This window comes from Dermacentor variabilis, chromosome 2 (assembly GCF_050947875.1).
Source record: "Dermacentor variabilis isolate Ectoservices chromosome 2, ASM5094787v1, whole genome shotgun sequence".
NCBI lineage: Eukaryota > Metazoa > Arthropoda > Arachnida > Ixodida > Ixodidae > Dermacentor > Dermacentor variabilis.
This window is the reverse complement of record NC_134569.1, coordinates 165,251,604-165,263,510: the sequence shown is the minus strand read 5'-3', so window position 1 is coordinate 165,263,510 and position 11,907 is coordinate 165,251,604. Positions and strand designations below refer to the sequence as shown.

Sequence of the window (11,907 nt, the reverse complement as noted above, 5' to 3'; positions counted from 1 at the left end):
TTATCCCGTGCCCCAAATTCCTAATCTCATAGCTTCCAGTAACTCTCTGTCGCCCTCGCCTTTGTCATCTACGCTGCGAAAGCATCGACTCTATAGCAAACAATGCACAACAAATAGAGAAGAAAATAAGGCATGAAGCACAATGTAGGCAGGATTAAGCAGGCTTGCAACAGTCACTGCAAAGGCTACAACTGGCAATTTTAGGAAGGATGGAACAGGAACCCCAAAATGAGCCTAGAAGGAAGGAAACTAAGGAGGTAAGAAAGAATAAGACGGGGGGTCACAATCACTCAAGTAAAACATCAATGAATCATAGGTCCCCTATGATTCATCCCCTATGCCTATGAGTCCCCTATGGCTGCAATCCATAATAGAAAGGAGGCCGTCATTACAGGAGCGTGAGTCTTAAATAAAGAGCTCTGCCCTCTGCTCCGATATGGGAGCAGGCCGCAGAGGATTGGAGCTAACAGATGCTGGCCAAGGCAATCAGAGAGAGCACCTGCTATGTGGAGGGTAGCTTGCGTCGCCTGAAGGTTTCCTCTGACTTCATTTGCTACTCTCCTGGTTACAGAGCGTTACGTGGACAGCGGTTTCCAACTTGTAGATGGACAAAACCTTAGACAAGGGGTCGTGAGGAACTTACAGACACTGTTCTTGTCCTCATTCCGTCCAATGCCGTGCACCCTTCAGCCTTTTTCAAGTTCGTTTTTGAACTTCCAAATTGTGATACCTTGCTATAAACACGAGCAAGACGTTTTTGGTAAAGGCTTTGCTTTTCCGGGAAATCGCTAAGCTGCTTGTCAAGACTTGGGTCTACCTGCCAAATACGTGACGATGTTTTAATGTTCTGCACGTTGTCAGTTGGCTTTGATTCCTTGTGACTACATTATCTAGATAGACGTATTTGTTTGGTCACGAGGCCATCGCCATCCGCAGTGGCACAGGGAGCGCACTTGAACGTCGCTGTAGATCTCGAGTACGTTGCGGAAAGAAACGTTCGCCTTAAGCTACGCCTAGAGTACGCACGCAAGGGCAAGATGTTGGTTTTACGAGAAACTCAAGCTCAATCGTAAGAAGCGCTACAGTATTTTTTTTTTCGGACCGCTGTCGTGTACTGCCTAAAGACCACAACAGTGGCAACAGCAGCGAATGCATTTGTGGGGAATCGAACGCAGTTACGATATTTACCGCGTCGCCAACGAGCGTCGTAGTTCTGGCTCGCCTTTTCCGCTCAGATGACTTTGGGAGTCGACGGCTCGCCGACAGAACCTGCTTGGGTAGTGTGGACTCTTTAGCGCCGCAGCTTTCCGTGTAATGTTTTACTTCTGCTTGTGTTGCTTTATGCTACGAGTTGCGTTTCGCTCACATTTAGGCTTGCTTGTGGGGCCTCCCTAAATGTGCAGCTTTGGACAGGCCGACTGGTATTTTGACTAGCCGGTCTCATTGTATGTAAGGCACGCATTTTGCAATGTGTTAACAACTAGCAGCGTCTACCATATTAGTGCTACTAAAGCTATGCTACGGCCAACCGGAGGGCAAATGCGTTCTTTGCGAATATTTCTACCGTAGTCGGAACGTAGAATTACAGTGCTTTATATATATATATATATGAGCTTCACAGGTTATAGAGAGGCATGGTAGCCTGGTCAACCGTTTCGCCGCGTGCATGGCTCTATGGGTCAGCATGACATATGCATCAGGCGAAGAAGTTGACACAGCTCTTCGGACACCACAGGGACCACATGGTAGCACATGGTGTTTGTCTATAGTTTGCAACATAGTTTTGCAGCGGTGGCGTAGAGGTAGAACACCCGCCTCGCGTGCAAGAGGTCCGTGGTTCGAATCCCGGTGCCGGCAATTTTCCACCGGATTTAAAAAAAAAAACAATCCGCGTGTTGATAAAATTGCACAAACAGGCCTGGAGTGTGGTCTGATCCCGGTGACCAGAACCGGTAACACACTCCCTCACCAGAGCAGGATTGACCACCCTGGTGCAATACTTGGCCACAACCTCCTATGAACACAACAATCAAACCCCGGCCCTCAGTCCCCAGCAGCTGCGAAGCAACTGACCACGGCGGCGGTCAGACCTGCGACGCAGCAGAGGGTGCTAAGAATCACTGGCTCCGGACAGGCCGCCATTGGAATATGAACCTGGCAACGTTTAACGCTCGAACGTTATATAGTGAGGCGAGTTTAGCAGTGCTATTGCAGGAATTAGAGGGCAGTAAATGGGATATAATAGGGCTCAGTGAAGTTAGGAGGCCAAAAGATGCATATACAGTGCTAAATAGCGGGCACGTCCTGTGCTACCGGGGCTTAGCGGATAGAAGAGAACTAGGAGTCGGATTCCTGGTTAATAAGAATATAGCTGGTAACATACAGGAATTCTATAGCATTAACGAGAGGGTGGCAGGTCTTGTTGTGAAACTTAATAAGAGGTACAAAATGAAGATTGTACAGGTCTACGCCCCTACATCCAGTCATGATGACCAGGAAGTCGAAAGCTTCTATGAAGATGTGGAATCGGCGGTGGGTAGAGTGAAAACTAAATACACTATACTAATGGGCGACTTTAATGCCAAGGTAGGCAAGAAGCAGGCTGGAGACAAGGCAGTGGGGGAATATGGCATAGGCACTAGGAATAGCAGGGGAGAGTTATTAGTAGAGTTTGCGGAACAGAATAATATGAGGATAATGAATACCTTCTTCCGCAAGCGGGATAGCCGAAAGTGGACATGGAGGAGCCCGAACGGCGCGACTAGAAATGAAATAGACTTCATACTCTGCGCTAACCCTGGCATCATACAAGATGTGGACGTGCTCGGCAAGGTGCGCTGCAGTGACCACAGGATGGTAAGAACTCGAATTAGGTTAGACCTGAGGAGGGAACGGAAGAAACTGGTACATAAGAAGCCGATCAATGAGTTAGCGGTAAGAGGGAAAATAGACGAATTCCAGATCAAGCTACAGAACAGGTATTCAGCTTTAACTCAGGAAGAGGACCTTAGTGTTGAAGCAATGAACGACAATCTTGTGGGCATCATTAAGGAATGTGCAATGGAAGTCGGTGTTAACTCCGTTAGGCAGGATACCAGCAAACTATCCCAGGAGACGAAAGATCTGATCAAGAAACGCCAATGTATGAAAGCATCTAACCCTACAGCTAGAATAGAACTGGCAGAACTTTCGAAGTTAATCAACAAGCGTAAGACAGCTGACATAAGGAAGTATAATATGGATAGAATTGAACATGCTCTCAGGAACGGAGGAAGCCTAATAACAGTGAAGAAGAAACTAGGAATTGGCAAGAATCAGATGTATGCGTTAAGAGACAAAGCCGGCAATATCATTACTAATATGGATGAGATAGTTGAAGTGGCTGAGGAGTTTTATAGAGATTTAAACAGTACCAGTGGCACCCACGACGATAATGGAAGAGAAAATAGTCTAGAGGAATTCGAAATCGCGAAGGTAACGCCGAAAGAAGTAAAGAAAGCCTTAGGAGATATGCAAAGGGGGAAGGCAGCTGGGGAGGATCAGGTAACAGCAGATTTGTTGAAGGATGGTGGACAGATTGTTCTAGAGAAACTGGCCACCCTGTATACGCAATGCCTCATGACTTCGAGCGTACCGGAATCTTGGAAGAACGCTAACATAATCCTAATCCATAAGAAAGGGGACGCCAAAGACTTGAAAAATTATAGACCGATCAGCTTACTGTCTGTTGCCTACAAAGTATTTACTAAGGTAATTGCAAATAGAATCAGGAACACCTTAGACTTCTGTCAACCAAAGGACCAGGCAGGATTTCGTAAAGGCTGCTCAACAATAGACCATATTCACACTATCAATCAAGTGATAGAGAAATGTGCAGAATATAAGCAACCGTTATAAATAGCTTTCATTGATTACGAGAAAGCGTTTGATTCAGTTGAAACCTCAGCAGTCATGGAGGCATTACGGAATCAGGGTGTAGATGAGCCATATGTAAAAATACTGGAAGATATCTATAGCGGCTCCACAGCCACCGTAGTCCTCCATAAAGCAAGCAACAAAATCCCAATAAAGAAAGGCGTCAGGCAGGGAGATACGATATCTCCAATGCTATTCACAGCGTGTTTACAGGAGGTATTCAGAGACCTGGATTGGGAAGAATTGGGGATAAAAGTTAATGGAGAATACCTTAGTAACTTGCGATTCGCTGATGATATTGCCTTGCTTAGTAACTCAGGGGACCAATTGCAATGCATGCTCACTGACCTGGAGAGGCAAAGCAGAAGAGTGGGTCTAAAAATTAATATGCAGAAAACTAAAGTAATGCTTAACAGTCTCGGGAGAGAACAGCAATTTACAATAGGCAGCGAGGCACTGGAAGTCGTAAGGGAATACATCTACTTAGGGCAGGTAGTGACGGCGGATCCGGATCATGAGACGGAAATAATCAGAAGAATAAGAATGGGCTGGAGTGCGTTTGGCAGGCATTCCCAAATCATGAACAGCAGGTTGCCGTTATCCCTCAAGAGAAAAGTATATAGTAGCTGTGTCTTACCAGTACTCACCTACGGGGCAGAAACCTGGAGGCTTACGAAAAGGGTTCTACTCAAATTGAGGACGACACAACGAGCTATGGAAAGAAGAATGATAGGTGTAACGTTAAGGGATAAGAAAAGAGCAGATTGGGCGAGGGAACAAACGCGAGTTAATGACATCTTAGTTGAAATCAAGAAAAAGAAATGGGCATGGGCAGGACATGTAATGAGGAGGGAAGATAACCGATGGTCATTAAGGGTTACGAACTGGATCCCAAGGAAAGGGAAGCGTAGCAGGGGGCGGCAGAAAGTTAGGTGGGCGGATGAGATTAAGAAGTTTGCAGGGACGGCATGGCCACAATTAGTACATGACCGGGGTTGTTGGAGAAGTATGGGAGAGGCCTTTGCCCTGCAGTGGGCGTAACCAGGCTGATGATGATGATGATAAGAAAGACAGAGATTAAAGAAAGGAAAGGAAGTGAAGTCAACCGCAACGAACTCCTGTTTTCTGCCCTACACTTGGGGATCGGGGAGGCGTACGTTTAAAAAGGTAAGAAGGAAATATTATGCACTATAGTGAACCCGTTGCACGAAATGTACCCAGGAATAACGCCTCACAAATAACAAAAATTGCACGCGGGAAGAATAGGCTATTCAGTAAAATATGCACTTACCTTTTGACACTCTTCAATGAATCGGTTTTCGACGTTTGCCAAGCATCTCTATTGATAAAAAACAACACGATTACTTTCAAACTCCTAATGCGTAGAACTCTCTGCATCAATCGCGCACTTCGGAGCTCATTCAGACACAGTGTTCTAAGCAATTTCAATGAAAAAGCGAACAAGTTTAACAGATTTTCAGAAATCATGTACGAAGCTCCCGTTATATACTAACTGTAATATAACTCTAAAGAAGGCCCAGACTCTGGAGCACTTGCGCTAAACAGTATGATGCACTGCTTCCTGTGACCAGCAACAGATATATCTTGTCAGTCTCGGATGAAATGTTTCGCTGACGTTAGCATGCCTTCGAAAACCTTTATGGGGGCCTTTTGTGTTGAAGTACGCTTTTGTGCACATTCAGAAGTACAACTGTTTAATTTTCCCGCTCTGCTACTTATTCCTGACTTTATGTCCTCTTTGTGAATCGCTTGTAACTTTGTTTTACGATTCGTAAAATAGGCGGCTATTCGGTTTCTCCCCCTGCCACGGTGGATAATCTTAACAACAACGTTATCTTCTAAGTCTATATGTGGCTTTTACTGACTTCACGACTCAGGGTACTTTCCCACCACTGTACAACGCAATCTCTATCGATGTTGAAGTTACTCTTGACGATGATGTTATATGTGATGGACGGGGTCGTGAGAAATCTGCTAAATGAGTTATCGTGTAGTGTTTGGCAGCACATTTCGGCTGACTGCAGCAATACCTTCGCATTTGACGGCATACAGGGCGCTCTACAGCTAACGTCAGACAAGCTGTTAAAAACACTGATACAGTATATGCGTGCGAGACCAAACGACATGATTCGGTTGTGTCTTCTCCGCCACAAGGATCATTATTGTGCAATAAGAAACTGGCTTATTATAGAAGGTTATTAAAATTTTCTGAGTTAAAGGCTTACGCCTTTAACTCATGTCAACTCGCCGTGGTTGCTCAGTGGCGATGGTGTTGGGCTGTTGAGGACGAGGTCGCGGGATTAAATCCCCGCCACGGCGGCCGCATTTCGATGGGGGCGAATTGCGAAAACCACCGTGTACTTAGATTTAGGTGCACGTTAAAGAACCCCAGCTGGTCGAAATTCCGAAGTCCTCCGCTACGGCGTGCCCCATAATCAAAAAGTGATTTCGGCCCGCAAAACGCCATAATTTAATTTTTTAACTTCTCATGTCAAAGCTGTTGCTCCGCGCCGAAACATACCATTCAGTAGTTTTCGGCGCGGTATGTGCGGTGTACGTTTTTCTTCACTCGTGCGTATGCGTGTACACACTTCACTCGTACGGCGCGAAATACGCAAAGCGTCGAGTAATTATGTGCCCGCGCGTGGCGACACCATGACCCCAAAGTGATTTGAAGGAGCAAACTCCGATAATTGCCTGGCTCAGAAACCGACGGCAAATAATCTTTCTCTAATTATGCAAGTCATTAGTACGCAAGAATTGTACTGAATGAATGAATGAATGAGTACTGAATAGCGAGCACCGCAGGACTGACTCATAGTGCCATATACTGCACAAGCTTTTCTTTATTTTAGAAGCTTGGCCAACGTCAGCTGGGACGTCATTGTATTGGCACTAACATGTAGCACGGCTTCGCCTTAATTATTCAAATAAGCGATGCATGCATGTACCAACGCATCTGGCGCGGTTTCTTTTATAATGTTCCGTATCCGCCCGGTAACACCGCCCAGCTTCGTAAAGGGTCAGAATTTCGAAATTCGACACAATGTGAATGTGCGCAACGTATTGTGTGTGTGTGTGTGTGTGTGTGTGTGTGTGTGTGTGTGTGTGTGTGTGTGTGTGTGTGTGTGTGTGTGTGTGTGTGTGTGTGTGTGTGTGTGTGTGTGTGTGTGTGTGTGTGTGTGTGTGTGTGTGTGTGTGTGGTTACGCCCAGCTATTTGACAAGTTTCAGCATGCTTAGGCACCATGCAGCGGTAAAACGGCGCCGATACTTTTCCTGGCGACTTTGTCTTAAAAGGAAGCATACTGTGTGGCATGCCGTTCGAGAGGTGTCCCGCCGAAGGTTTACGTTGGAGGTTGGGGCGCTCCGTCGAGGCACTATTGAGCGCGGGGTACTTGAAGGTTTACATTAAGCGGCTCATTACGCCCATAAATTAAAACAATGAAATATTTATTTCTTTATTAACTTGTTTGTTTGTGTGTTTATAGATACATTACCAAGCTCTCGTGACACATTCTAAGAGTGGCAGTACGGATCACTTATGCAAAGATCTAAATACACTAACATCTCAACAAAGTGAAACACAATTCCCTTTGTAAGATGAGATTGAACCCAAAAGCTTAACAACGTACACTAGAAGCAAGGGAGCAACTATTGTAATCAATATCTTGAAAAATCTCACAACGAATAAAATTGCGTGTCGAAAGTCAAAGAAAACAGCGAAAAAAAAAAGAAATGAAACAGGAATAAAAAGGAAATGAAGTTGCAATAGAAACTTCAAACGAGACAAAAAAACAAGGTATCTATTTCACGTATATAAGAAATAACTGTGCTTTTCGGGTTTCGTGCAGACGCAGTGGTTCCGTACAGCCTAAAATCATTAGCTTTCTCTAAAAAGCGACCTTAAAGAATGTTTCTTCTTATATGCTCTTTTTTTTATTTTTACGTGCGACTTCTACCACCAGCTCATTCCAAGTAGCCAAACATAGCTGCCGAGTTTAGCCTAATGGCGTGTTGTGAGTATCCCGCTTTTGGAGAAATTTCTCACTACCTTCTGGTCACCAGCCACCATTCATCTTGGCGTTTTGAGCAATCGGCTCATCAAATCGCACACGCTCCGCCATGACACCGGCTTCACCCACAGAGCTATCGTTAATATTGTGACGTCAACCTAAATACGAATTGCCGACCCCGATGAGTGCTAGACGTATCTCCGCCTCTCATCGTTTCTATTGGAAAATTCTTACTTCTATTCTCAGCAAGACATTTAGTAAATGAAGCGACGCACACGTTTGTCTAGTCCTCTTGCGTAGGTGCTCTGTGCATTTCAGCTTCGAAATGTGTTAACCATTTAGCCAGATCTCATTAGCTGCTTTTTGAATCAGCAGACAGACTTTTGAGGCATCTTGAGAATTACGGTTTTCAGCGCAGTTAACTAATGGTTATAGTTTCTGAGCGAACGCCTATTTTCTAAGACTTATTGCGTGTTGACTTCATTGGGTAAGCGCGACGCCGAGTACAATTCTGTTATTGCGGCAGCTTTATCTTTACAATGACAGCAAAGACAGGTGACATAATCATAGTGAATGAAGCAACAAAGCACATTGGTTTTAGCCTCACCATTGATGATCTCATTCAACGTCTATGATACATAATCACAGAGTTCGAATATGCGGAGTGTCCAGCATGCCTGGAATAATGAAACTATACTTACCCCTGCACGGCCTATTTCATATGCCTGCAGATGTAGAAAAAAATAAAGAAAACTTTACAAGCATGAAAGGCGAGTTCCGCAATGAGAGAGAGAGAGAAAGAGAGAAACGTTTAATAATGAAAAAAATCTGTATATATAAACTACAGCCCCTATGCCCCTATGTTGTTTCCGGCATGGTGCTTAGAGTAGGTTATTTGTTTCTCTTCTCAAAATGCACAGAAGCAAGCTGTCATATATCTGTTTACGGCGGGCAGGGGTCACACTTGTAGCGATCCAGTCGTTTGGCGTAACGACTGAGCTCTGTGGTCCAGCGAGGCAAATTCTTTCCAGTGAGGATAGGCCACGACTTGTTCATAGGAGACAAAAATACACGTCAGAAGTAACTCTGGGCAAGTTGCAGGTCATGCAACTACTACTGCGACTTCAGTGAAGCTGCCCCCCGTAAAGAGAAAGAAAAAAGTCATTTTTGCGTGTGCCACATTGCTTTTCTTGGAACGGTCAGCTGTGCCAAATGTATGCAGGCCACGACAAAGAAACTACAGCGATCGCGTTTTTCTTTTGGATCTGAAGTTGCCACTAAAAGGCCAGGCCGCTATGAGGGAAGTAGTCCTTCCCATGAATGATATTCCTTTAGTGTCATCCACCATTCAGGACCGGCTGATCCTGCTCATAACGTAGGCCGAGCATCGTTCGTATAACTGTTGAATCGCGTAGAAGAACATAATTGAAATAGAACCGTCACATTATTTCCGAGCTAGGCTTGTTCTTCAGCGCTACAAGTGCTCTCAGTGCCTAATACGTTAACAATGTCGTGTTACTCCTGCCGGAACACCACGATAGTGGCAAATTCAAAGAAAAAATTCTTACAGTAAAATAAACGTAAAAAGCCTCTAGGATATATATCACTTGTCATGTTGATCGGAAATTCCGAAAATGAAAAAAAAACTGTTGCGGTCACAACTTCATTTTTCATGTAGCCATGTGTTTACACAGCCGATTGTTAAGGTACGTCGCGTGATACATCAAACGAGCGCCGTCAATCACATTATTTTACAGTTACGAAGTAACGCATTTGGCTTCTGTATTCATTACTCTCGCTTTGTCTCTCGAGAAACAGTGGCTACATAATTCAGTCAACTATCCGCAATATTTACAGTCGATTTTTTTACATATACACCAGTGCATGCCGCAAACCTTAGACGCTGATAATGGTAGGTTTTACCTCCCAGTTTATTAGAAAAGCAAATGAATTGCAAACGTGGCGGGCGTCAAATAAAAGCAAACGTTCTTTAGAATGCACGCTTAGTATGCAGATACGGTGTCCTGGTCAATCGCCACTCAAAGATGTTGCACGCGAAGGCAAACACATACGAACCAATTCAAATGCTACGCTGGTGTAAACTGTGCACCAAATATGATAAAATATTCTCTTGTTCGCCACTGAAATGTCCAAGACCAAAGATCGAGCGAGACTGAGCCAGAAGCAGGCTAATTGTTCCGGACGAAGGGACTTGCCTACAATAAGCCAACAAAAGCGCCTCAAAATTGAGACAAGAACATTTAAAAATGCCCATTTCAATTGCTAAAGTTTCCATGGGTGTTAAGAAAAAGAAGACGGAAATAATGCGTAGACCCTTCGTTGACTCTCATCTCCGCTTTCTTAGGTGTTGGCTGATATGCGTGACAATATGGTGGGTTGAATAGCCTAAATGCCTGGCATAGAGGGCACTGATGTGTATCCGTTTTCTGAGCGCTGCATAGGCTGCGCGACGAACCTTGCGGCCGGCTCCTGCGGGAACCATTGAGCAGGTAAATGTGCTCGGCGAAAGTGTGGAGAGTCGATGAAAGTTTTACACCTTGAAGCCGCACATAATTAAACTATAGATATAGTAATGTGCAAACGTAGCCACTTCTAGAAATTTTTTTAGAGGAGTTCCAACTCGCGGATCGGCGCTGCAAAGCTAAAGTTATAGTTGAGCAGACATGTGCCGAGCTAGCATCCATGAGGAAATTGAAATTGTAATATTTTTTTGGTTTCCAAGTATGTGAACATACCAACGATGTAAGACATGCCGCTGTCGAAAGTTCTCCTACTTCTTACTGACTCATAATGTGATACAAATGCACGGAAGCTCTTGCTGGGGGACCACTTGCACAAGGTCCATGGTTTTAAAAATGCGTTGAAAACACCGCCTCAAAAATGAATAAACTGATATATTAAGCACTGCCAAAATTATTGAAGTGTAATGCATAAGGAACTGACTGGATTCCAAGGCTATGAATAAGCCGGGCGCCTCGCAACAAAATACATACTTGCATTAGACTATGCGCCTAGAAAGCTGGAAGGTAGGCGCGAGGTTGAGGACATCAAGAGAACATTCTCTAGCGAGTGGAACGCCAATTAAAGAAGCACACAAGGGCAGATCACTTTGAAAGCTCCTTTCCCTCTCGACACCACGAGGAAGATCAGGTCACAAAGAACTTTGGGTTGTCCTAGACTCGAATTTATTGCATCCGAGGGAACGTGACCATGTGGTGGCATGTGAACGATAATTGATGCGCAACGAGTTTATGAACGAGCCCTCAAGATGGATGTGAACTCACTGCTGTACTTCGATGAGTGATATTCCCACACTACGCTAGCCACTATGAAAAAGTTACGTCTAGGCAAGTGAGCGTGCGCTGACGAAAGAAAAAATCATTAGGACTACTAAGATTTTTTTTATTAAAATGAACGCCGTCTTGATAATACAGAGTTCTTTTTATTCGCTAGGCTAGGCGACGTGATGTCAGTGAAACTAGGCACCAAATTAGGCGCATCACGTCAACGAGTCGAGTCTACACAGGGAAGGACCGCTACACAAAGGGCGCGGGTTTGAATCCCACCGTGGTAGCCGCACTCCGATGGGAACCGAAATGCAAGAATGCTCGTGACCGTGCATTTGGTGCAGGTTAAAGAACCCAAAGCGGTCAAAATTATTCCAGAGTCTTCCGCTATGGCGTGTATGATTGTGATATCGTGATTTTGGCTCGTAAAATCCCGGAATTTAACTAATAATCATTCGAAACGAGGAAGCAGGTATCAGATGTAGACATAGGAGCAGTGAACTAGCATCATAGTGCCAGCCGTGCCAGTAATATCATCAAATGGGCTGCAGCCGTGCCACCTAGCGAATAACGACTGGCCGCCTCTGACTGAAACGCCAGTTGGGATTTTACGCAATCTTTAGGTTTTCTCTTTATACGGCACTTAACG

The 11,907-nt window shown here is 44.7% G+C and overlaps 1 protein-coding gene across 1 annotated transcript in view; it reads right to left on the bottom strand.

The window, feature by feature from the left end:
• Positions 1–352: 352 nt before the first annotated feature.
• LOC142570538 (uncharacterized) overlaps positions 353–11,907 on the bottom strand; it is a 29,588-nt gene continuing 18,033 nt past the window's right edge. Inside the window, exons 5-7 of the mRNA XM_075678912.1 lie at positions 8,652–8,675; positions 5,207–5,254; positions 353–358 (exon numbers count right to left, since the gene is read on the bottom strand). Coding sequence (XP_075535027.1) covers positions 353–358; positions 5,207–5,254; positions 8,652–8,675 — 78 coding nt within the window. The remainder of the gene's footprint in view (positions 359–5,206; positions 5,255–8,651; positions 8,676–11,907) is intronic.